Source organism: Lepisosteus oculatus, chromosome 6 (assembly GCF_040954835.1).
Source record: "Lepisosteus oculatus isolate fLepOcu1 chromosome 6, fLepOcu1.hap2, whole genome shotgun sequence".
Taxonomy (NCBI): Eukaryota; Metazoa; Chordata; class Actinopteri; order Semionotiformes; family Lepisosteidae; genus Lepisosteus; species Lepisosteus oculatus.
In genome coordinates this window covers 17,925,981-17,952,718 of record NC_090701.1, presented here as the reverse complement: position 1 = coordinate 17,952,718, position 26,738 = coordinate 17,925,981, and the positions used below count along the sequence as shown (strand labels likewise).

Sequence of the window (26,738 nt, the reverse complement as noted above, 5' to 3'; positions counted from 1 at the left end):
ATCACAAACCAAATAAACTATTACAATAATGGAATAATAAAGCTTTTGTTGTAAGGTCTCTTTTTTATGTAATAAGGGAGCCTTACTTATATTACAAAAATATGCCTATGTCTCTATCCGAACAGATGAACGACTCGAGTAAAAACGCGTTTTGTTTGTCCTTGAGAAGGTTTGATCCTTTCCGGTTCTCGTACAACATGTGTTTCTTGCTAGCCCTGTGGAAGGAACGTGTTTTAGGGTTGTGGCTGGTGAAATACTGTATTTGTACTTTGTAGCTTACGGACTAGTTTGTCATGTCAAAGCCAGCGGACATATTAACAACGGTTGTTCCGGGTCAGTTTGACGATGCCGAAATATCGGAAGGGTATGTAATCTATTCTGTAAAATTAAATATTTCTGCTGTTGAGCAGTAGTCGTCATGATTGCCGAGAACAACAGTAGTTCTGCCCGGCCTTCCACATAACACAAACATGCTTGAAGACAAATTAAATAGCTCAAACGACTATTTGACTAAATAAGTGAAACAGAATATTCAACAGTTAAAAGAGATTCATATTTCTAACGAATTGTTATGAATGATGACGTTCTACAGTTACAGTGTGCTTAGCATATTTGCGTATTGAAATTGCAACTACATTACATTGAGTCGTTCAGCAAATTATAAGGTTGAATTCTCCCGAATTAACGTGTTCGTGTTTTTTCAAAACTGGTATTTAATTATTTCAATAAATACCAGAAAGTACTCCATTCTTGCACACGTTTTTTTTTTCCACTTTAAAACGTGACTCCCACTGGCGTTTTATATCCATTTGTAGGATATACTGCGAACGTTGAATTACAATTACTTTATACAGTCTGTGTGTTGTATAGAAATTATGCCTAATTGTGTAGGGGTGTTAAACAATCTATTCCTCAAAGTTATTGATACCTAGGTTTCTTTTAAGAAACGGCTGGTTGAGATCCTTGATTCAGTTAACTACTGACGACCAAACGGACTACATGCGAGGGGTGACATCCTCTCATTTGGGAACTTTCTTATGTTCTTGTGATACATTTCTCGGTATGAAACATCACAGTGTCGGAATGAAACCATGTCAATGTTTGTGTTAGGTACGAGACACTGTCACTATTGCAGCCTCACAGCACTGGAGCCTTCGGTGCTGTCTGTATGGAGTTTGTATGTTCTCCCCTTGTTCTTGTGGGTTGGCTCTGGGAGCTCTGGTTTCCTACCACAGTCTAAAGAAATACTGGGAGATTAATTGTCTTCTGGGAAAATTGGCCCTGGTGTGTGTCTGTGTTTGTGTCCGCCTGCCCTGTGATAGGCTGACGTCCTGTCCAGGGTGTATCCTTCCTTGCGCTTATTGCTTGCCGGTATAGTCTCTGGCTCCCCCATGACCCTGTACTGGGTAGAGCAGTTAGAAAATGGATGGATGTCGGGAATGACCTTCTTGGGCATTGATAGCACTGCAGTGTGACCATTAGTCTGGTCCTCTCGGAGGCCGAGCAAGTCTGGGCCTGGCCAGTCCATGGAATAGAGACTTCAAGGAAAACCAGGTTTGTGTTGTAACTGGTGCTGGTGGACACTCTGCCCTCTGGACCACAACTTCCAATGCCTTTGTATGGTGACAGGGGACACGGTGCTGTTAAGTGGAGATCCTGGTTATTCTTTCATTAAAAAAACTACCTAGGAAGTACTGTTCGAAAGAGTAGGGGTGTTAAACGCAATGTTCACTATCACTTTGAGCTTGTTCAAATTCTCATTTCTCGAGATCTGCTATATAATAGGCAGATGCACATGTATGATTCTCCTCCAATATATGAAGTGTTCTCAGCAATATAGAAATGACATCAACACAGTCCCAGCAGCATTGGCTCATAGATATGGTCAGCCTTTTGGACACAGACATGTTGCACTGCTGTTTTTGTGCACCTACTGTGAATGCAGCTGGTAAAGGCAGGGTGGTCACACTGGTTTCTTGTCAGTGGCACTGGCAATATTGGTCCTGCAAATGTTTTGCCATGCTGAGGTCAGGAGAAGAGTCTGTCCTCACCAAAAGCTCAAAATAGTTCTCTTACATGGCCCTGCTGGAAAATGGAAACTTTCAGGTGGAGTTGTAGGAACTGCAGAACTGTTGAACCAGTGGCATTCTTGTGTTAGAGGAAAGTCTTCACCACATCATCATAATCCTGTTGCATCGAAAACAGTGACTTTGTCTATTAGCTGCCAGGGTTACCCCTGAACAGCCTGCAAGCACATAGTCAATTTGCACGCTTCCTGAAATTTTGTGTGATGCAGCCATTGTATTCTGAAAGCAGTTGACCACCTGCATCAAATAGATGTGACGGCTCAGTGTTTTGACCATCTTGAATTCCAAGGTTTAGCCTGTCACTTACAGAGCCAGTGGCCTGGATGAATCTTCTCATTTTTGAAGCAGCGCATGTCATTCTGTGATAAGCTCTCTGAAGGTGCATTCATTCGCACTAAAAACAACCAGGAGATCTTCATTATTGAGTGCGACATGGTCTTACCTGTCATCTTTGTATTAATTAAACTCCGTCCTTTGAAATACCATTAAAACCGGTTTTTAATCACTATTAAACATTTTAATCCAAAATGGTGAAGCACCTGGTATTTTGTGACACTTCCTAGCAAACTGTTGATGTAAAATCTAACCTGTTGCCCTTTTATTGAACATCAGCCCAGTTTCACTTGCAAAAACTCAAAGAGGAAATGAATCGGGAAATACTGCTTTTTTTGTACTGTAAAACTTAAGCAGAGGTTGGAACTTCCATACCTATCTGTGCGTATTGTTCTGAAAGCAGACTGTGCTTTGCTTATACAGTGAGAATGGAAGTGATGCCTCAGAAGTTAAGGCAGTACCAGCGCTGGAGAATGAGCTAAGCAGAGTGGGGCTGAGTTCAACAACAGAGGAGTGCAGCGAGGAAGATGATGATGATGAAGAGGATGAGGAAGACGAGTGGGACTGGAATAGTGCTGGGGGAGACCTCACCAAACGTTACACGGCCTTTTGCATGAACAACCAACAGGTAGTTGATACGCTGCCGTGGAGACAATGTATAAAATGTATTAAATATTGATAACCAGGGATCTGTAAAACATAGGGCTGATCAAATTGAATTTTGTCCTAAGTCATTTGTAAATGTATCCTGACAGGGCATAAACTGAAACATGTAAAATTGACTCTACAAGCTGCCTTGTGTGTGTGGGTTAATAAGGTATATATTATATAATAAAACTTCTACATTGAGTCAATAAATCAAATAATTTGTATTATCGATTGTTTGATTTTGACAGGCAAACAGACAGATTCCAAGTAATAAATCACTGAAGATGTCAACTCCAACAGACAAGGCACTGAGAAAATATGAACATAAAATCAACCTAGGTAAGAAAGACCTTCTGTTGTTTTATAAACCTACAGTGAATATGTGATTACAGTCCTCATTATTGAAGTCCAAGGTAATATGGGCAGGTTATATTTATATTGTATAATGGTCTGTGTACAGTTAGATAATTTTAGCAAAAACAATTGCCCTATATTACAAGATATTAATTTTCAAATTAATATTACAAAAATACTAACTTGATAAGAAAATATTTTAAACTAATTTTGTTTATTAAGGTATTTGAAAAACTATCACGCTATACTTTGTTTTTAGAAAGTAAAGTTAAATGAGCTGAAATTGAGCATTTCAATGTTAGCTTTAAGTACACAGTGAATAAAAAAATCTTGTCATTATTTTACCTTTAATTCTGCTTTTCTTGTAAAGGGGGTACAAATGTTATTTTCAATAATTAGTTAATATAATGCATCTTAATCTCTAGGCAGATAATTCTGCCTTATGATAGAAATACCTGTATTTTTGTTTAGCTTGCATTAAGATTTTGCATTTGATATAATCTGATATTGAGAAAGTACAACATTCTGTCTGTTGTGCAGCATTAACGTTTATTATTGCATTTGTTCTTTTCTTATGTAACCAGATAAACTCAACTATGCTGATTCTGTCATAAACAAAGTTACAGAAATGCAGAGACAAAAAGAAGCTGACACGTAAGTGGACCATTGATTATTTATACTGATGTTGGTAGTATTTATTAGGAAATAACAAAAAATACAGTTAACTCAAAATTAAGGATCTCATTTACTGTTGCGAAGATTATAGTAAGCTTCATGTTTTAAAAAACTGTAAAATAAGTAACAAGGGAACAGAACTGCATTTTAAAATTCATGTTAGTAAGGACATAACTGAAACAACTTTGCATTACAATTGAACTGCTTTGCGTAAAGTTTAGGGGCTTGACTGTCACATACTCTTTAGAAAAAAGCATTTGAAAGTACATGTGTAGACCAGCATTCATTTGTGTCTGGAGAAGGGAATCTGTCTAAAGAATTTTATGCAGTGTAACTGTAAGCAAACAAATATCAGTAAGCTGAATAAATATGTTATTTTCCTGAATGATTTTGCAGGCGGCGCGTTAAGGACAAATCTGACAGAGCTACAGTTGAACAGGTATTTTTTTTCCAAAGTGATCATTTGTGTAAGCCCCTTAATAATCCTTGTACATTGTTCGGAATATATCAACAGTGGGATTATGTTTTCCCACCGATCTCTGCTGTTTTAAGCTTTAAAGTACATCTGAGACTGAGAAAAAGAGAGCATTTTCTCTGTCTTCAGTAGCTAGATGCTAAAATTGGAAAAGCGCTAGCCTTCTAAAATGAGCCTTACGTCTTAGAAATGTATGGATATTTTGAAATAATGTTAATGAAATAATGATCCACTTGGGAACCTAATGTAAGTTATGTTCTCTAACCTATAGAGCCATCAATTAAGATTTCCTGAAAGTTTTAGATCTTATTGGGTTGATTAGTTAATCTCACCAACAGCAACCTTTAACCATGTTGTTTTCTGAAACTATGCAGCATACTGTGAAAGTCAAATGCAAGGATGCAGGCTTTTAAGACTACTTTCAGCCCTACACTTTACCTGTCTTCTTTTACTTTTTTAGGCTGTTTTTCTGCCTTTTTTCAATGGACATTGCAAAGTGTTGGTCTTTATTAAAATGGCCTGAATGATTGAAGTATCACTTTGATCTCTGCCTGCCTGTTCTAGCCTTCTGAGTTCTATGTAGGGCTTTTGTATGAATCAGGACTCATGTGGATTGCGGCCATTCTCTATGCATTCTTTATTCATTTGGATATTTTTCATTCATTTGACCTTTTGAGTTTCTTTGACTAGTCTGCCGGTACTATGCGTTTTTCCAGCTTGTAAACAGAAATGTCGTGGATTCAGGAGGTATACTGGTTTTGGGCATAAAACGAATTCCTGACTCTCCCATCGGTTGTTTTTCCCAGGTTTTAGATCCAAGAACTCGCATGATTCTCTTCAAAATGCTGAGCAGAGGCGTGTTCTCTGAAATCAATGGCTGCATCAGCACAGGCAAGGAGGTGAGATTCTGATTATTGTCCAGAGGCTTGTCCCTCTGCAAAGGGAGAGCGCACTGTTAATACATTAAGGAACTGTAACTTACTCCCCACCGTGTGTCTTCATTAGTGATTAAACCTTCGCATAAGTCTCAAAAAAGTCACATTATTTATAACTTGTAGCAGATTGCTGTCGATCTCTTCTGAACTGCATCATTTTTTCATATAATTTGTACATATTGCATGAGCAGCAACATTTAAAGTTTTAATGATTTTGTAGACAGCATCCAAAACTCAGGTGACTTTGAATGGTTTCCTCTTATGCAAGTTACAGGGTTAATTTAACGAACAAAACCAACCCAGAAATCTTAATTATGCTGTTGTCTTCTTTGGTGAGGCATTTTTTGGAAAAGGTCAAATATAAAAACAGGAAGTCAGGTCAGGTAACAGAGTGTTTGTTGCTTGGTATTTTTATGTTAGTGTGCAACTTTTTTTTTATAAAAAAGCTTTCATTCATACAGAGGCATGGGTCTTCCTGATCATCTTTAACTCCAGAATTTGTCATTCAGGCTAACGTGTACCACGCCACAACTTCCCAGGGAGACAGCAGAGCCATAAAGATCTTCAAAACCTCCATTTTATTGTTCAAAGATCGTGACAAATATGTCAGTGGAGAATTCAGGTAATTTGTTTTACAAATCTTCCATATTCATTGACAAGAAAGCACTCTACAAGATAATAGTGTTTCCTCAATTTTCATGATATGGAGTTAAATTGATCATAAATGTGCAGACACTTCGAGTGTTGACTGAGATGTCTCCGAGAGATCACTTCAGCTCCTGCCAGCACCTGTACAATTTTGTCTTTGCTCAGCACCAATCCCCACATAGGAGAGTAATGTATAACATTCAATGAGCAATGAAATAAGGTCTCATTGTTAGAGAATTTACTTTCCTTTTTATAAGTCATTTACATACTAGTATTCCTGTTTATGAGCTGAAAGATAACTGAAATGAACCTCCGAACCTCTTCCTGGGTCCTCATCAGGAATTCAGGACGTGATGGTGTACCAGATGCAGTCTGTAAAGTCTGTGGAACAGCTACCTCAACAGCTACTTGAACAAAATATTGTCTAGACATAGAATACTAGCTCATACAGTGGTACTCCAAGAATAAGAAACCCAGTGAACCCAGTTTCGGAACTAAAACCCCCAAGAGAAACAAGGTGTCGTTAATTACTCGGATAAGAGTTGAACCGTTTAAGAGCGATGTCAAAAACTCAAAAAGGGAGAGTAAAATGTCATGATTAAAAGTATCAAAGGCAGTGCCTAGGTCTAGGAGAGTTAGGATATAAAGAGTACTGTAATCATCTGCCATAAGAAGAACTCATCCAGCCTTTTGTTGACAGAGTTTCAGCTTTTGCAACTTGGTTGGGTATTTTATTCCATACTGCCACATAGCTTTGTGTTAAGAAGTGCTTTCTGTTCTCAGAGTTTAAAGGCACTTCCATGTAGTTTCCACTTCTGACTTCTTAATTCATGTTTCACTCCCTTTTCTGGGATGAACCCTTTTTCAGTCTGAGTGGTGTGAAGAAGGAAACCTGTTACTCCTGCATACACCTCCAAATCTGTATTTTCTTCTGTGAATGTGCAAATACTAGAATAACATTTCTACATATTTCATGTCAGCCAATCTAACTGGAATGTGCATCAAATGATTGTCAGGTTTGTAGTGATATGATATAAAGGGGTGACCGAAACTGTACATTTTACAGTTGCTTGTTAACTTACTAGGGCAACCTAATTTTGATTTGGCTTTTTTATTGTAAGTGTTATTTAAATATGAAGTACAATGTGTTTTTGAAATGTCAGCAAAGGAATATGAATTACTAATGTTTTTCATTTTATACCACTATAATAAAGAGTTCAGCCTTAATAATATTAATTTACTGCCATAAACATTAGTGCCTTGCATCCTAAAATTAGTTTATTCACTTTAGTCTTTTATTTTTGCTGGTTAATGTTGGGTTAATGCTCAAACTAAAAAGAGGGAATCAATCATAAATAAGTAAAAATTGCGCTGAATATATTAGTGAATCTAGAATCAAGACCTTCGTGCATGTATTACCGATTATACTATTGCATTTCTCTAGGTTTCGTCACGGCTATTGTAAAGGTAATCCTAGAAAAATGGTGAGGACTTGGGCTGAAAAAGAAATGCGAAACTTAATTAGGTGAGTATCCTTAAAAGAACAAAGCCTTTGTCCCACTGAGTTCTCTTGTCCATTAACCATTGGTGTGATGGATATGTTCTTCTCCTGGTATGTTTTAAGTTTGATTTTCTAGTAGTGGTTTAAAAATATTTATTAAAAAAATTAATTGTTATGTTAACTTTTACAGGCTCACAATTCATAGAACTTCAGTAGTTTCAGAAATTTGTGGATAGCATTAATTAATTAAGCAGTTGTAACTCAGATATGATATATTTGTGGAACAATAATGTGATGAGTGAATGAAGACTAACACCTGGCATTTTTTTCCACTTCAGTAACGACACTTACTTCATTAGAATGTGTAAATCCCAAAAGTTAAAGTGTAAGAGCTATTGACCTGTTTAAGAGAACAAGATGTGTTTTCTGATACTAACTGTAAAATGATCACTTACAAATTATAGATTGCAGGTGGCACAGATACCCAGTCCAGAACCAATAATGCTGAGAAGCCATGTTCTTGTTATGGGCTTCATAGGCAAAAATGAAATGTAAGTCCTCTCCTTTCTTTACATTTTTCATGATTTCTCTGCCTCCTTACCTATAAGGACACTTACTAGGCTGACCTTTGGCTTACCCTCAAAAACCTTAATTTTTTGTTGGCGTTTTAACAATTGAGAATGAAGGCATTCTAGCGCCTTTTTACTTGTGACTTAAACACCAATTTAAACTTTGATCTGCTGCAGTTTGTCATGTAAAATGGAATTGAATGGTAAAACGACATGATGGGAAGAGGTGACATAATCAGTACCGAAATGTAAACAAGATGGATATTTAATTCCCTAACACATTATTGGTACTATTATTCATGTATAGTTACTACTTTAAAATCAGGGTTTTGCGTTTGTGGATTGTGACCGAACTTGGTGTTAAGTGTGGTTTATTAATATTAGACAAGTGGAAAGGATAGATTTGTGTTAGACCAGGGCGGCATTTCATTTTAGCTGCATTCAAGAAAAGGGGTTTTCGGGCTCCCCCAAATATCCCAAGGTTGTGCTGGTTCTGAGTGTTGACTGATATATTGAACTCTATGAAAAAAGACATTACATTGGGTTTGTATGGAAATGGTCATTGGTCAAAACTTTAGATTTAAACAGAAAACTCAGCAGTTATTTTCAAAATTCTAGTAATACTGAATTGTGATAAAATGCCTTGTTTATAAAAGACTGTAGAAAGGTACTGAGTGACATTAATTTGGTTCTTGTTTTCATTGCAACAGTTTTGGAGATGAAGTTTTGTAGTCTTTAAGATCTTCAAGTTGTTACCAAACACAGTCAGATCTTTAATTTAAGTTATCTTTCATCTTCTGTTCATCCATGATCAGAAAGCTACTTCAAGGGAATTGGCAACCCAGAGCCTACTAAAGACGTTCAGGGTACAAGGCAGGACTGAAGCAAGTCCCAGACTGTCAGGCACGCACGAGCAGTCTAGAATCGCCTGTTAACCTAGAAAGAACCGAAGAAGAAAGTGCTTTAGCTGTTGAGTCTGCTTAAAGAAGAAAATTCCATACTGTTTTAGAGAGATTGATTTTTCTTTTTAAATTTGTATTGTAATATATGTGAAAGCATGAAACTAAAGACTTGTAAACTTTTTAACAATGTTTTAGTATAAATGGCTGACCCTGTGCTCTGACCCCAAGCTTCTCTCCCTGTCTGTGTGTCTCATGGAGAGCAAGTTGGGGTATGCGAAAAGACAGATTCCTAATACAAGAAATTGTATATAGCCAGTAAAGTGATTTTATCTTATGAAAGTATCTTTTGCCATAAATCCGAAGCTGGCTAGTAACATTTTTCTGTTGTTACCAAGCCATACAAGCCAATCTATGGTCATCTATTCCATGACCAGTGCACATAAAATGGCAAAAATAACTTTTGAAAGTTACAACTGTCAAGCTTTGTATTCGAGAAATAAGGTGAGGTTGTCTTCTTGTGTTCTGAGACATGGACATGCAGAGTAACTTGGATGAGGTATGCTAATTCTCCAGGGCCACTGTAACTGTTAATATAAAATAGTAACAGTCCGTTACCTTTGTACCTGTGGTCTGCATCTTTTTTTCTTAAACAAAGCATAACAATGTGAATTTTATAGTGGGTGGTATTAGATTTGGACATTACACAAATAAGATGGACTGTAAATGGGAAACAGGTGATATCTGCAGACTGGAACCGTGGTGATGTTTGTAAAATTACAGGCCAGCACCTTTGTTGAAGAACGTACAGCTGTCGGAGTCCAAAGCAAGGGAGCTGTACCTGCAAGTCATCCAGCACATGAGGAGGATGTACCAGGAGGCCAGACTTGTCCACGCTGACCTGAGTGAATTCAACATGCTGTAAGTCTCTTTGTTTCATCCTTCTTCCTTTTCAGGCATCTGTTCACCATTTAAAGGCAAGTTTCTGGATCTGTGTTTCACCTTCCTGTACTAGCACTTACAGAATTTCCTAGTACTACTGTAGTTTTTCTCTTCTCTCTCTGCTTTTTTGCCTAATTTACAAGATTGTATCTACTTAGAAATTGTATTTCCAGCCGTGCATCCATGTTTGTTTACTCTGAGCCAAAGGAAAAACTGTCTCTCTGTGCTGAAATGGTCGCATGGATCTGAGGGATAGTGGAAATCTTCTCCAGCTACGTCTCAGACACACCTTTCTGTTATATTATGTATAATTCTGAGAAAGGGCCAGATAAGGCTGACAATGAATCATCCAAGAAGGTTAACGGATGAACGACTTGAATCAAAACCTTCTGTTTCATCTTATTTAATCCTTTTTTAAAACAAATTCTGCACAGTCAAAACACACAAACTCTTTTTGAAATGTTTGGCTATGTAGAAATCCTGCAAACATGGATAGTAAGGAATTGGTATTATACAATATTAGTTACCCAGAGAGATGCATAAAAGTGAAGAGGTGAAGAGAAGGAGAGGCAGTTGCATTTTGTACATAGCAAGAGGCATACTGTAAGAAAATGTAGTTTGTGGTAAAGGTCTGAAAGGGAAAAACATGCCTTTAAGTGATGAACAACACTATTGATGTTTGATCTGTACATGAGAACAAAGATTTTTATTTACCTTTGTACGTGATATCACAAGGACACTCTAGTCCATTGAAGCTTTACATCTTTCATCACTAGATGGAAAAGGACTTTCTTGTGATGATGTACTTCAAACCATGAATTTTCCTCATGACTGAAGAACGTACAGGAAAAGTTTGACCTGTACATAAGAACACAGATTTTTATTTACCTCTGTACGTGATGTCACAAGGACACTCTAGTCCATTGAAGCTTTACATCTTTCTACACTAGATGGGAGAGGACTTTCTCTCTTGTGATGATGTACTTCAAACCATGAATTTTCCTCATGACTGAAGAACGTACAGGAAACGTTGGTGTCTTGTATTTTTAGGTACCATAACGGAGATGCTTACATTATCGACGTGTCTCAGTCTGTGGAACACGATCACCCGCATGCCTTGGAGTTCCTTCGGAAGGACTGCACCAATATTAATGGTGGGGAAGGCACTTTTTTTCCCACACTCCACCACTTCGCTGTTGCCACTTGTTAATCAATTTTACCTTCCCACTACTGCCATACATTTCTGCAGCATGAGAGAAAACATAGTCCTCTCCACACACACCTCCTGTTAGAAAGCAGACCTTCATCGCTGGCTTCTAATTCTTGAGCAGTTCCAAGGGACAAACAGGAGATTTAAGTGCAGGACGGGGGCCTTCCATCTGTGCTTGAACTAGAACCTACCTTGACTCTCAAGCCACCATACTCAGCTTCAGCTTGTGCGTCTGTTGAATGTGAAAGAGGAACACAGTCTTCAAGCTGCCTTCGTAGCTCCTTGCTTTTTGAAATCCAGAAAGTATAGCAGCTCAGAGCAGCTTGTGGAAGTCTAAGATTTATTATCAGATTTATCAGAGTGTTTCCACAGCTGGTCTGAGTGTCAGCCTGCCTGGGCACTGGGCGTGTTACATGGCCATCTGTGGCCTGTTACTGTAGTTCCTAGTCTTTATTGTATGGGAATAGTAGCATATACCCTGCGAGCTTACCATTCATCTTGTGGTTTCCTTTCTAGTATAAATAGCATGCACACATTTCATAAAATCAGCAGTTCTTTCTTGAGTTGGCGTTCCCCTTTTTGTCATAATGACCACATAGGCCCAGAATTGGGTGTTTAACAAACTGCTTTAAAAAAAGTATGTTTCTCTTCAGTTCAGCAGGTTTAATAGTTTTTTTTTAATGTGATGTTTTTCAAATAGCTAAATGTTTGTGTTTGTTTGGTAGCTAATGGTCAGGTTGTAAATAAGTAACAAACCATGAAATATTTGCTTTGATGTAGTGTGCTGTCTGGCATTCCTATATTTTTATTTTCTTGTGACTAACATTGTTGCCATTTATTTCTTCTTCTCCATCAGACTTTTTCTTGAAACGGGGTGTTGCCGTGATGACTGTACGAGAGCTCTTTGAGTTTGTCACGGACCCTTCCATCACCAGCGCCAACATTGATGATTATTTGGAAAAAGTGAGAGCACAGTTTTTCTTTCAAATTTTTAAATATGGCCAACATTTTAACACATTCTTTTGTTCATTAGTATTTCTAAAACACGTTTTACAAAACAGAAACCGTATTTCAGTTAGTCAACAGTTTTGTAAAGTCGGTGTTTTACAAATATGTAGCATTTATGTAACTCAAAATATTGGAACAAACTTTTTAGTATGTCTGTATGTCATATAACTGAGGGTCAGTTTTGCTCTTGATCTTCCTCAGTAAAATTTATACAATAGGCAGACAGCCACGTGTAAAACCTCTAACAGAACAAACCAATATAATTAAATGCTGACCAGTGTTTGTAGCACGGCATTGGTATAAATTTGCCCTAATTTTGATGATACTAAGAATAATCTTAATTGCCGTTAAAGAACAGAAGTGACAAATGAAGTGGCTGTTGAATACAGTATAGTTTATATAATAAACAATGTCTGATACCTGGAAAGTGTGTATACTAGTTTCTTGTGGCAGAATCTTGAATGAAATGACTGTAAGGAAACTGCAAACAGTATTTTAACCCCCTTCCCACAATGTCCTGGTACAGCCCTTTCTTTCTCTTGCTGTGCATAAAGTGTGTGATCTGCTTTTTCCGTGCAACTGAGAGGTTATTCAAGAGAATCACACATTTGTACTTGCACCCAGAGGCGAAGAGAACAGTAGAAATGTAAGGCAGAGGTGGGGGTGTTCAAATGCTTTGTGCCACTTCCCAGAAGTGCTGCCACCTGTGGGAAAACTCAGGCACTGCCACAAGCAACTCAAGCACAGATCCAGGCATTTTATATTTCTACATTTTTAATTTAATTTAATTCAAGCTTTATTGTCCCCTAGGGGAAATGTGTTTTATGGCACAGTCAAACACAACACAATAACAAATAAACACCAAAAGGGAAGGGAATACAGTAGTGTTACAGGAGTAAAGAAACAAGGCAGTTACTTTGCATTGTTTAAGAGTGTAATTGCAGTGGGAATGAAAGAGTCTGTTGGTTTTACACCTGGGGGCACAGTGTGAATTAAAAAAAATCATTTCAAAATTTGATCGAGTAAACAAGTGTTTTAATTGCTTACAATTAATATTAGAAAAATGACTTGTTGCTGTATATGTTTAAAGATTTATGATATAGGTCTTTGTAACCATGTAAATTCGCTTCTCCAGACTCATAAATTAATTCCACAGGTTTCTTGATTACAGGATAATTATCTCAGATTTGTTGCACAGACATAGAGCACCGTAACTTTAAAAGAAACTGATATTTTAGACTTTTTTTCAGATAAACTGTTACTCAGAGTAGAGTGCTTGTTTTTCATTCTTTATTCTTACCAACCCAGAATCAGAGTCACTTATTTGCCAAGGACGTTTGTGTACAAGGAGTTCAATCTGGTACCTTCATGTTTATGCAAAAAAAAACATAAAGACAATTTAATAATACATGTATACACTTGACACAAAGAACTTGCACAGTTCCACAATTACTGTATATACACACTGCATCCTGATTCATGCGTTCTCCTTAAGCAGAGTAACACCCCTGGGGAAAGTCAGTTCAGATCAGATGGTGAACAATTTCAGTTCTGAAACAGATGGTTTTACATATTCCACTTGTTGCACATGCAGCATCTCTGCTGTATGTACTACTGAGAATGGGGTTATAAACTTAGGCTTGTGAAAAATCTGTTGAATGACAACAGAAAGGTTGGCTGAAATAGAAGCTTTGGTTGTTGGGTATAATATATTTTTCATCTCCGTGTGTGATTTGATTTGTCTGCCTTGTGATGTTTCAGGCGATGGAGATAGCTTCTGAAAGAACATCGGAGGAAAGATCCAACCAGGACAGAGTTGATGAAGAGGTTACCATTCCATTTTGGGATTTTCTTCTGTGCATAGAGTGGACTCTTTGTTTTGTGAGCCACAGGAAATAACGTTGTATGGTGTGGTAATTTTTAGATGGCTTTGAAGTTGGAAGACTTTTGCTGTGAAGTGGGGAATTCCTTGCCACAAATAATGACAAATCCCAGATCTGAATGTGTGATCTGTGGATTGTTTGGCTCAACCACCGATCAAGATGAAGGCCATTCAAGAGCACTATTTATGCAGTTTTTAATAGTCTCAAAGTAATGGGCAGTGGTTCTTGAAAAATGTATAATGTGAATTCTCGTAGAACTGGTACTTTTCCTCGGGAGCAAAGTAACTATGTGATCCTTCAGGAAATCTGTTTTATATTAGTAAAGTTGCTAACCCTAGACCAGAATATCACCACAAATATCATAAAAAAACACAAGCTATAAAAAGAAGCATCTGTCTTCATGCACTTCAAAATTCACATAATTAAGATTAAGTCTGAACAACAGGAGTTGTGCCTCTAAAAAAATATATAACAGCAAGAAATATTGTACATTTATTTTATTTTCCGTGTTGGCTTGTGGTGCAGTCCAGATCTGAATTACAAAATTGTGGTGCATCCATTCTGTACTTTTTTTTTATATTCTGTTAATAGACCATCTATAGTTCACATCAGGATGTTTTGTTACAATGTAGCTCTTCTATAACACTTCTATAGATATGAATGCTGTAGATATGCATACAGCAAATGCAATTTCTGTCGAACACAGTGTCTTTTTTTTCTCCTTTATTGTAACACTGCAGGTTTTTAAAAAAGCCTACATTCCTCGAACACTCAATGACGTCAGCAACTATGAGAGAGATGTGGATAACATGCTGAAGATGAAGGAAGAGGACATCTCTCTCAATGTCCAGAATGACAATGTGAGTCTTTGGAGAGGGCATTCAAGAATTTGTGTGAGGTTTATGTGTGTTTTAATTGGACACGTCACAATTGCATTGCCACAAATCTCTTGCCTTATTTCAGTCACGGTAGTGTTCCAAATTATTGGTAAGACCACCAGTGTTACCCCTGCATAACTTGTTGTCACAGTGATCTAAAAGTGCGACTGTAATATCTCTAGGTATGGTGGCTGAGATCTGTCTCCTTTCTGACTAAATAGCAACTGTGTTGGTGGGAGGACATCTCTGGGCGGTGACTCTGTTGCTGCTGTGCTGAAATCGATGGAAGAAGCTGAACATTAGTTTTGTTAACCAGAATTCTGCTTTACATTGCAGCATTTTAGCTTGACGCATGGCAGGTGGAGAGGGTTGGAAGAGCTCTCTTTTTTATAGTTTAGATGTTTCTGTACCACTCTACTTGCCCCAAAGTATCCTTCACATTGTTTTTCTTTTATAATACGAAAAAATGTCATATTTTTGTATAAGAACCTATTGGAAAAAATTGAGCAGTCACCATATTCATCTATGAAGCCACACAAGTATAGAACGTCATGCAAGTCAATACAATATTGTATATAATACATGAAACAGTATCTTACATTCTTTAGATAAACATGATCAAAGTGAAATTTCACACAATAATGGTGTTTTCAAATTTAAATAGGATGAATGATAGTGCTCTGTGCTGTGTTATTGATTCTTTTTTAAACCTTTAGTTCTTGTGGCTACTTTTTTTCTGGATGTAATTGGTTCAGTGACACTGCTGATGTGTTTTCTTTCAGATCTTATATCAGACAGTGACAGGATTGAAGAAGGATTTATCTGGAGTACAGAAGGTAACGCAAATCTTTGCGCCTGATTTATCTTTCTTTAAACGTATGAAAGATTACGAATGAGAGGAGGCCTTTGGTTCATTGGTCGGCTAGTAGCCAACTGATGTGAGGATCTCGTCCATACGTTTTTGAAAGAAGCGATTTTATCGGCCTTGGCAACAAGGCTGTGCAGTAAGTTCCAGACTCCCATATCCCTTTGTATAAAAAGTGCCTGCTGTTCTGCTTGTTGAGATTTAAATGCATTTCCACTCACTTGTGTACTGTGATTGATGTTTTACTTTTGCTTCTGACAAATCCCATTGAGTTGACTTTGAATTTTTGGATCAGGTCCTCTTGTAGCCTTCTCGTGTTGATTCTAAAATTATTCCTTCAGCCTGTCAGAACAGGATATTCCTCTGAGCCCCAGAATGAGCCCCGTGGCTCTTCTCTGATGTATAGTAAATATATATGGACTGGACTGTACTAAATATATTTTTGTTTTGTAGTAACCACAATTATACACACTATTCTGAATGAGGTCTTGCTAATGCATTGTAAAATTTCAGAAAACCTGAGAAAAAATGTGGAAAGGACATTTTCACTTGTTCTTATTGTCCTTGTGACTTCCAAGTTGTGATCGCCCTAAGATGTGTCTCCTCTGTTCCTCCAGGTCCCTGCTCTCTTGGAAAGCACAGAACCCCAGCAGAGTAGCTCTGACTCTGAGGATGATGGAAGTGAAGATTCTGGATCCGAGGAAGAGAGTCATCCTAAAGATCACGAGCAGCAGCCTCCTTTAGACAAGAAGGTGTGTTTCAAACATGCGAGAAAAATGATAGCTTTTCTTTGCTTAGCTTTAGTTGAATGTTATCATAGCTCTGTATGGAAGAGTTATCTTTGGAGGGGTAAAATCCCAGATTTTTTTTTTAGAATTTCTGTAATCTCCCTTTGTAGTGACAGTTTGATTAAACTGGTCACACCAATCAGGCTCTTTTAGGTTTACCATCTAGCATAAGTGGAAGGACTATTCTTATGAAGTTTTAATGAAAGTGCCAAATTAATATTTTTAGAAGTGAGTTTTTTTTTTGTGAACATCAAAATCTTTTCACACGGTCCATAAAGATTTTATAGAGAAAAGAAATGCCCAGTTCGCTTTGAAGCCTGAGTTAAACATTTAGTGTTCCTATCTAAAGAGGTTGGGTGGATAGTCCACTTATCAATATTTGACCAAAATGCAGAAACTCACTCATATTCATCTATTTTAAGTAATAAATATATGTGATTGGTGTAAAACTATATTTCATCTGTTTAGAATTGAAACCTTTTGGGCTGGAAGACCATGTTTCAGGGAACCTCTCATCACACAAATTCCCAATTTAAACACAAAAAACATCACGGGTATTATAAATAATACTACCATTAGCTCTCCAGGTCCATCACAGGCCTAATTGGAGCAGATCCATTGTGTTGAATTGGTGAAGCTACTCCCCAGAGTTCCAGGTTGACAGCACATCCCTTGAGTAATTATTGATTCATTCATGGTACTAGTATTCAAGGTACTTTACAGCTGCAGCTGTTTTGTTATTTATTTAAGTTGACAGCTATGCTGTGATCAGCATTTTGATGGCTGTATTCTGAAATTGTGGAATGGAATATTGCTACTGCAAGTGGATGATGTTTGAATGCGTAAAACAAAGATGGTTTCATATATAGTAAGTGAATTTAAATTAAGTGTCACAATGTGGCAAAGAAAAAGCAACACTTGCTAGAGATTACTTGAAGACAATGATGAAGAATGAACAAAACATTTCTCTGTTAGGCACACTATTCATTTTTACAACTTCGTGAAACCCCAGTGTCTAGGGCAGTGGTTCTGGGACCCACACACCAGTTAGACAATCAAACCCTGCATTGCCTTACCGTCAGAAGATTAATTTGAACTGTTTGTTGCCAGCTCTGGGAGCCTTTAACTTCAACCCTTGTATTGTAAGTGAAATAAAATCCCAAACTTGTAACCAGAAACAAAATACAAATATTCCAATGAAGCAATTTCTTATATCACTGAAGGCTTCAGTTATCTAATTCAGGTGTGTGGGTCACCAGGACCAGGACTGAAAACACTAGGGGATCCCATTAATCAGGTCATCACTGATATCGCCACCTTATCATCACAATGATTACACCAGAATCAGAAAGAATTGTCTTAAAATATCTTTTTGATTTTTTTGTCAGCCTTTTTTAAAGTAGTCAACTGAATTTAAAAGTTGAGATGACCTTGGTTTTCTCATAGTCTAGTGTAATATTGCAATTCGAAAAAGCACCTGTTCTTCCTTTTAAGCATTTGAATTTTTAACTGCTAAGGAGGCCCCGAATGTGAACTGAAGCAAAAGCAGACAGCAGCCTCAGGAGAGATTCTAGCTGAGTTTTTCTAGGATTAAGACTCAGATGAACTGGTCTTAAAATCATCTTGAGCCCGACAGGGAGCCAGTGTAAACAGACAGGTCTGGAGCGGAGCGCCGAGGAATAAACTGCATTCTGCTCTTGCGCTGTCTACTCGGAACTGTAGAGCTCTGCAGAGGTATTTTCCAATTGCTCAGTTTCCCATTTCCATTTTTAGGAAAGGAAGAAAATGGCGAAGGACGCTCAGAGACAGAAGAGGAAGAACAAGGTCCCAAAGCATGTCAAGAAACGGAAAGAGAAGGTGGCCAAGATGAAGAAGGGGAGATAGAAGAATCAACCACGATACAGCTGGGTGCTGGTGCATTGGATTAGCATTCAGGTCACAGAGGGGGAATAGTAACACCTTACATTCCAAGACAACTGCTTGTTTTTCCTCCTTCTCCATTTATAGCATTAGAAAGTTGCTATTATGGATCTAAATCCACAGGTATTTATACAGCCTTTTGATGTGCTTGTTTTTTTTACTCTCTCTGTCACAGAAGGATACCGTGTGCAATGCGGTACTTTCCCAAATCCTGAGACATGAGAACCTAAAAGATAATGAGATCTTGAAGGAGTGTACAGTCTTTTCAGAAGACAGTTTGAAGTGTTGTTCGGGAATCGTGTGGCTGCTCACTAGGGCCTGCCTTGGGCCTATGGGGATGTTTTTATCCTTTGCAGGATCCATTGTTCTTCAAGGAGAAATTGAGCATTTAATCAATACACATCCTGCTGCATCTGAATGCTTTGTCAGCAGTACTTCCCAAATAATCTCAGTGATAGAGTGTAAGCAAAACAGGGCCTTTTTCTCATGTGCTATCAAACACCTTAAAAAAACAGACACTGGGATCTTTTCACTATGCTCTTTTGTAGTTTTTTATTTGATTTTTTTCCCCCAACTTAGAAAATTAATGGTTTAGAGTTTGTACACAAGGTATTATGGGAACGCTCTGTTTGCTACATATACTTCAAATTAAATACCAGTTCATTCAGTTCCTTTCATATTTAACAATGAACCACTTTTCATATCAATTCCCAAGCATATTATGCCTCCCTTTGGGGTAAAAAGCGTAATGGTTTAATAACTTTATATTCTTGAAATTTGCAGTAACTTGATATAATCCGCTTCTCCGATTTCTGGCCCTGTTATCACTATTAAAATGAGTTAGTTGTGAATTCCTTTTGTAGTTATTCAAGAGTTGCCCTAAATTATCACATGCTGCATGCTTCATGCATCATAATGATGTGAAAAAAGCAGCTGTATATCACAAAAGTTGCTAATATGTTCTGACCCCTTCATTTTTAAACATGGAACATGGAAAATACCTGGTTATTTTGGGATGTGAGATTTTGTGCTTCTAAATTTGGACCTTAATTGCTCCAAACTGGCATTTCTTGGCTCAGAAATGTCCTGGTTGTAAAACATTATTGTGTGGTTTAGAGAAATCATGGACAGCATTTTTTTCTGATACATTTTGTTATTGCTTAAAATAAAAAAGCATATTTAAATGAATTCCCAGGTAAGCCTGAAGTGGACCTAGCAGTAGGAACTGATGAAGTTGTAAGGCTGTTATGTTCTACTATTCAATATAAGAGTCCAGAAACATTAAAATATGTATTTAATAAATAATCTCAATGATAGATTTTTAAAATGATTTAATGTTTCATTACCTTCAGAATTTGTCATAATTAATTTTGGAATACCTTTTTGAAACCTAAATACCACTTTCAAAGTATAATAATACAGTTTTAATCTAACATTATCGAATAGAGAAAAATTATATGAACTCCTTCATTAACTACTCTCTCCTAACTCATCATGATTTTTCTGAATAAAGTAATCTTATTCTGAATTATTAATACACCTCATTTTGAATTGTTAATAAATCTCATTCTGAAATGGTACGAATCTCAGTTAATGTGCTAAGTTATCATGAGGACCCTCCAGTTAAGAAAATAATAAAAAATTGATGTACTGTCATTTTCTGAATCAATGTCCATCTTGTGTTTCACTATACCTGGGTTAGTAGAGGACCAATCCAGGGGATTTTACAATACAATAGGTAAGTGATAAGTGATGTCTGTGTGGAGTTGTAGGTTTTCCCCAATTCATGTAGTTTTCCGCCAGGAGCTCTGGTTTCCTCTCACATCTGAAAGACATACTGATAGGTAAGTGACTTCTGGGAACATTGGCCCTGGTGTGTCTGTGTCACAGACTGGCATCCTGTCCAGGGTGTACCCTCCCTTCTATCCGGTGCTGAAATAGTGAGTTATAAAATGCAATAGTGTGGACACCACACTTTAATGAACACTGCACCACAGTGAACAGCAACCAGCCAGTCTGAGAGTCAAGAACACGCTGCAGTATGTGATTGAGAGCCAAGAGATCTAAACAGCAATAGGTCTAAACCCAAGTTCAAATGTTCACATAATTGATTTTGTTACAGACTACATTTGGGGCTATTAGCATGAGAAAATAGTCATTTAAATTTTGTACAATTTAATGTTCTAAAGCGAAATGTAAAAAAAAAAGATTTGCTTTTGCACGTATTTGAAGACGTTTTAATCATTTACTTATTCATAAGTTTTTCCAAACTTTGTAATATTTGATATCTAAATACAGTATTCAAAATTATTTGGACATACATTTTATGCATGGATGGTTATACATGATCTATAAATGATCATGCATCTACATGGTCTCTGTTTTAAACAATGTAGTGTTTTAGATGCTGTTAAACAGGGAAGACAACCACAATCCATTATATTTTTTAAAGTCTGTCTGCATACATCTTAAACCAGACTAGCTCTGTAAAGTGGTAGCAAGTGCCACTGTTATTTGAAAAAACTTCAGCCTTATCTATAATAGTTTTCTTCAGTTTGAGAAGTTATGAATGTGTCAAGGGAAATAAGGATTCATTAAATGGCATACAATTATGCAGAAATTCCATTATTCTACTTAAGATTCCTTCTAAGATTAGAAAGGATTTCTGCTGCCTCATTAAACAGCATTGTCAAACAGGCAACAATCAGGTCAGTCCAGTTTTATGATAGTATATATTAAATAAAACAGGAATCAGGCTTTTGTTTTTCCACCTTTATTTAAAATGTGTAAAATGTCTTCTGCGCCATAACATTGGGTGCAATAATTTCTACCAGTTGTTGAGCCCATACACTTCCTTCCAGGGTAAAGGTAAATGTTCAATCTATGTATTTTACAAACCAAGAACTAGGCATGGCAGTTAAATTTACTTTGTTCCATTCCTCATGGAAGAGCAATAAGTATGCCTTGTTGATTTTGCCATCCCACAAATCTTGACTTCCAAATTGCCTGTCGCAAGATTGCCTGGCCATAACTAAACATTCAAAATACACAGCTGGCATTTCAGAAAAACGTTTCCTTCATTCTAAATGCATGTTCAGAAAGATCCGACCAAGAAATGAGAAATTCAGAAATTTCCTCACACAGTGGATAGTCGTTTATTAAACATGAACTATGACAACTTATCCAAGGATCAAAATTTAAACAGTACATTGCAGTGGGGGCATGCATGCTAGCCATAATGTCAAGGCACAAGTGACCTACAGTACTTGTCAGTCACAGCTGTATGCCAAAGGCAACAAGCAGCAGGTCGGGAGTATGAAGCTTATGCTGAATACATATGAAACATTTGCAGTTAACAACAAGGTCACCAGCTCCTTCTATTGGAGAGCAGTTAAGGCTACCAGTGTTTTTATTTTCTTTCCAGTTGACGTTACTGGTGGATGTTTTTAAAACAATTTTGTTTTGTTTAAACACCCAGGTTTTGATGTGGATCTCCTTTGAACAGATACTGGGTGTGTAGTTTTAGACTGCTCAGTGAGTCAAAATGTATTTCAAAAATGCTTTTAGTCTGTCAACAGAGCACTTCAACTACATTCTACCAGACACGTTTTAGGGCTGATATCCATGTATAAAAATGCATTTTACTTTTTCATTGCTTGCCGCCCATTTATTTTTAACTGGGTGCATCTCAGTACAAAGAGATTTCTGTTGTTCCACGAATATGTGAGTGAATGGTTTTACCTTTCAGCATTTCTGTGCATACATAAACTTCTTTCTAGGTCAGGAATATCCAGTCCTAGTCCTGGGTGAGTCCACAGTGTCTGCAGGCTTTGCAGGACATTTTAAAGGAGCTGAGACAAGCTGCTAAATACGTCCAGTTAAATCAGTAATTAGTTAATGCTCCATCAGCATTTTGAGGTTTAGTTTAAAAATGTTTGCTTGCAAATGGATTTTTTCCCAGACACCATGTGGGGCCGGTATTTAGAAGTAGGATTCTCAAGGGTGACCCCTGCCACTGTTAAACTGATAAAATGATCAAACAAGGCAAAAACAAATACCTTGAAATTAGACATTTGACAGCTGTGTGAGTGCCCGTATAATCTGTGCTATGATTAAAGGATCAGAGCATCTTAACCTACTCAATAAGGCTGACTTCTGTTATAAGTGCATACGAAAACCCTAACACATGAGGAAAAATCAGTAAGGACTAAATTAAACTTCTCTCACAACAGCAAACCCTGCACGTCATAATTATTCATCAATAGCTGTGCCAGGTATAGCAAAACAGTCATTTACATTCTTACATATAAAAATATAGTACCTCCACCAGTATTACATTTAAAAGAAGCGATCCAGTTCTTCACACCTCTCACAGCATATTATCTCCTGGCTTTCCTAAAAAATCATTCTCATGACTGTGTGGAAAAGACAACAACAACAACAACAACAACAAAAATTCAGTCTTGTGTTGCACAGAACATTGCCCCAGGGTTTCTTTAACATTCGTGAAAGTCATAAAAGCATTACAAGTTGTTTCTCCACACTCTACCACCACCAGCGATGATTTTCTATTCATTAGCAATCGGCAAAATGTAATTCTATCAAAGTAGTGATCATTTGTGTCGTTTCTGTAATTGTACCAAAGGTCATCCTTATTTCTGGCATGTTTGAATGGGAGGCTACATTTGTGTTTGCAGCACAGTACAGCAATCTGAGAGTAAAAGAAAACAACCTTTAAATATCCATTCAGATGCAATGCTAATGCAGCACCAATACCGCTGCAATGTAAAGCGATGATTGATCTTGATGACTTTAGGACATGACTATATTTCATTATAGCAACTAACACAGATACTATGAGAATAATCTCTCACGCTGAAATGGTTTATTTTTGGACTGCACTTTGATTCTGCATTGCTGTTCAAAACTAGTGAACCATATGTAACAGCAGAGTGTGAAGACCCCTAAGCGTGTTTCACTTGTTGCATTACAGTTGAAATTTCAAATATGAATGTGTTAAAGGACTTGTTAAAATCACACAGAACACAGATGGCACTATCATAATACACAGAAATGTGGATTAGCTGTAAGCACTGTAGCACCTCCTTGTCTCACAAAGTGTCATACATCACTGTGTCCTTCTAATGTTATCTTTGCAGTAGAAATTCACTCTTTAATAAGGAGGGCACATTGTGCCCCTCAGCTAATATCTCAGAAAGTTAAAATTCACATTTCAGAACACGATGGAAACCCCTTTAAAAACACAGTATCAAAATGAGATAGAATCTGCTGGAAATGTTCTATTAGTAAAAAAAAAAATCTGTATGGGCTGTTACTACAATATATTAACAAGAATATGGATTTACCCAAACACAATCTTGGGTTGGAAAAGCTATTTTCTATTGCCAATTTTCTATGCATAAGACACTGCAATTAATAACAATCCATTATCAAAACTCAACAATTGCAAATTCTATATTTTTTCAAGCAAAACAATACCAGTGATTATGTTCCTACGTTGAAAGAACCCTCTTGTGGTATTTAAAGATAGTTAATTTGAAGTGAAGAAAAGTGAATATTTTGGAGACACAAAAGGTTTGTAAATGACGTACTGTAATATGCTATAAATTTGAATGTTTCAAGGACTGATGCATGTAACTGCTCTGCTGTTTCTTGGCACTGTGTGTAGTCACATAACCAAACTCTCAGCTAATGTCCTAAGACAAACCTTTTTTTTCCCATGAGCTGTACTTTGTTGTGGGAATTGTCTGATGAGACTGGGTTTCCAAACTGAGCTCTCTTAGTTAATTTAACCATTAATTAGTCTAGTTACACCTTTATACTTTAAATTATCTTGGAACTCTAAAATGTTTGAGATTTTAAGTTTCTTTCTTTATATACAGAGGATAATATGCAACAACATGTAAGGCTGAAGGTCAAGAGCTCAATTAAAATTGGAGCACTACTGGCTCACAGTCATTTCTGCTAAGGCCTATGATAACAGTGAATGACAAGTGGTACTTCCACAACAGCTCACACTGAAATAGCGCAGGCCAGAGCAGAAATAACCCCTCTACAGTCTACCCTTCTACATTGTGAAGTAATATGTCAAAACCACTGTAAATTTTTCCATAGTGTAGGCCATTTCATTCAATTGAACCCTTAAATCAATAATGAGTAATGAGTAATGAGACTTCCGTAATTAATGTTGTCTCTAAACATTGATGTGAAGCAATTTACATTGATTTGAATGTATATCTGCGACTTGCTAGCAGTGTCCCCTCCAAACCAGCAACTGAGAATAATGCTGTGACCCTTTTTGTACTGTGAGCTTGTGTGAATGAAATAAAAACCAACTTATATTTGCCTGGAACTTACTTTTTTTGCACGTTTCCTTTCTGTGCATTTTCTGTCTAGCGTGCCACACATTTAAATAAAATCAAATGGCAATTTTGAACAAGATATTTCTTGGGCATTGTGTGGCATATTCTGTGAGTCTGTAGCCAAGTATAAATTGCTCACCCCCTTCCTCCGGCAGCTACTTGCAGTTATCCAGTTGTCAATGTGTAAGGACAACTGTAGCCATTCGTTTGTTCTCAAGAGTGTCCTGTAAAAGTAAGATGTCTACTATTTCTGGTGACGTTAAACTGCAATACCACTGGTGCAAAGCTGAATTAATATGTAGCGACAACGATATTTCACACAGGCACTGAGACTAAATCATTTTTGTTTCAGGGTCTTTACAAAACCTTTGTGTCCGATAATGAGGAATTAGATGAAGCAGTGCGTTAAGAGATAACAAAGACCAGCTATGTGTACAGTATAGTACTGAGTAGTCATAATATTCATTACGGTCATCCCTCTTTTGAGAGGTTAGCAGTAATTCGCTTTAAAAATGGTACAAGTACAGAAGGAGCCATACGCCTTTAGTTGAATGTCTCAATGTAGTTGGCGGGAAGCATCCCTGATTTGCCAGTCCTCTGGACAGTGCCATACATCCAGCCTTCGTCAATGGGCTGCACGTTGATGATGACGTCTCCATCCCTGAAGGACACTTCGTCGTGGTCCTGTGCCGCATAGTCGTAGATCGCTCTGTAGACTCGCTGCTGAAAAACAAAAACATTACGTTTTTGTGAGGATTTTAAGATGCTATATGCCACATATTCTTCCAGGCCTTAAGATGCAACATACAACTTTGGGAGGAAAAAAAACGGTTACAAAACGTTCCGCTCAAGATGTGAGTCTACACTTCTCCTTTCTATACTAGTCACTGATAATGAAGTAGGGTCTTGACGTCGACATTTAATACCCACAGATTCACTTATTCGTGATTTGACATGGGGTCTTGGATGATAAAAGAGCAGAGTAGGATGAAACTTTTTAGGCTGTTAAGTGCAACTTTCAAATTAATAACAGACTAGGATCTTGAGACGAAACTAATACCCACTACCCAGAATCTGCATCTCAGCGTGTTAATATTGTGACAAGCGCTCCTGGTTCTGTGTCGGCAGTGACAGGCTGGAGACCACTTTTACGGGCTCACTGACAGTTTCACTGCCCTTCTCGTTACAGTTAGTTTGTGTTTACTGTTGTTGCTTTTAGTTGATCACTGTTATTTAAATTTAATTAAAGTCAATGCATTAGTACTTTAATTATCATATAAGAGAGGGTTACTTATGTCTTTCAACCACAGACACTATCTACTGTGGTACATTATGCAACTGTATAGGGATGGACTTGGCTAGATGCAAATTTGGCAACTGGTGACAGTTCTCTGCACCAAACCCTCGTTAATGTGGAGACACTACTGTAGTAAGTTTGGAGACTGAGAACGTCTGTTTAGGAATCACTGCATTGTTGCCAAGGTTGCTCGGAGAGAATGAAGACCACTGACAAGCTCCTCTAACCTGCCCACTCATTGTTTATCTTTTAAACAAGGTATACAGTGACTTTCAGGAGGATTATTGGAGGGTTGCTGAATGGAAGAGAGGCACATCCCTCCATATTACTGTAAAATCTGTGGGTGAAGCTGCAGTTTTGCAAACAGTTAACCCTAATGTCAGTCTGCCAACTGCATACTCCCTTTGAGAATCCTGGTACAACCAGTACAAGACTGAAAT

The 26,738-nt window shown here is 37.4% G+C and overlaps 2 protein-coding genes across 13 annotated transcripts in view; one reads left to right on the top strand and one right to left on the bottom strand.

Annotated features, from left to right (window-relative positions):
* Positions 1–204: 204 nt before the first annotated feature.
* riok1 (RIO kinase 1 (yeast)) lies at positions 205–20,274 on the top strand. The gene is made up of 17 exons (XM_006634401.3): positions 205–364; positions 2,844–3,048; positions 3,317–3,407; positions 4,007–4,076; positions 4,494–4,536; positions 5,379–5,471; positions 6,017–6,129; positions 7,600–7,680; positions 8,121–8,207; positions 9,908–10,045; positions 11,117–11,220; positions 12,133–12,239; positions 14,046–14,111; positions 14,908–15,027; positions 15,828–15,881; positions 16,528–16,662; positions 18,472–20,274. The coding sequence occupies exons 1-17, from the start codon at positions 294–296 to the stop codon at positions 18,580–18,582; spliced, it is 1,689 nt and encodes a 562-aa protein (XP_006634464.2). The 5' UTR covers positions 205–293; the 3' UTR covers positions 18,583–20,274.
* Positions 20,275–21,375: 1,101 nt separating this feature from the next.
* nebl (nebulette) overlaps positions 21,376–26,738 on the bottom strand; it is a 116,864-nt gene continuing 111,501 nt past the window's right edge. For 9 of the 12 annotated variants that reach the window (XM_015354569.2, XM_015354570.2, XM_015354564.2 and 6 more), the window contains one exon: positions 21,376–25,724. In XM_015354569.2, the coding sequence (XP_015210055.2) occupies positions 25,545–25,724 (180 nt within the window). In that variant the 3' untranslated portion in view covers positions 21,376–25,544. The remainder of the gene's footprint in view (positions 25,725–26,738) is intronic. The other 3 variants (XM_015354571.2, XM_015354562.2, XR_001479207.2) reach the window with 2 other exon arrangements.

What these genes read in the sequence shown, in the direction of transcription:
- riok1 (XM_006634401.3), top strand. Translation starts at nt 294, where the DNA reads ATGTCAAAGCCAGCGGACATATTAACAACGGTTGTTCCGGGTCAGTTT. An exon ending in AGACAAAAAGAAGCTGACAC is followed by an intron (nt 4,077 to 4,493) that starts GTAAGTGGACCA and finishes ATGATTTTGCAG; the next exon opens with GCGGCGCGTTAAGGACAAAT. An exon ending in AGGACAGAGTTGATGAAGAG is followed by an intron (nt 14,112 to 14,907) that starts GTTACCATTCCA and finishes GTAACACTGCAG; the next exon opens with GTTTTTAAAAAAGCCTACAT.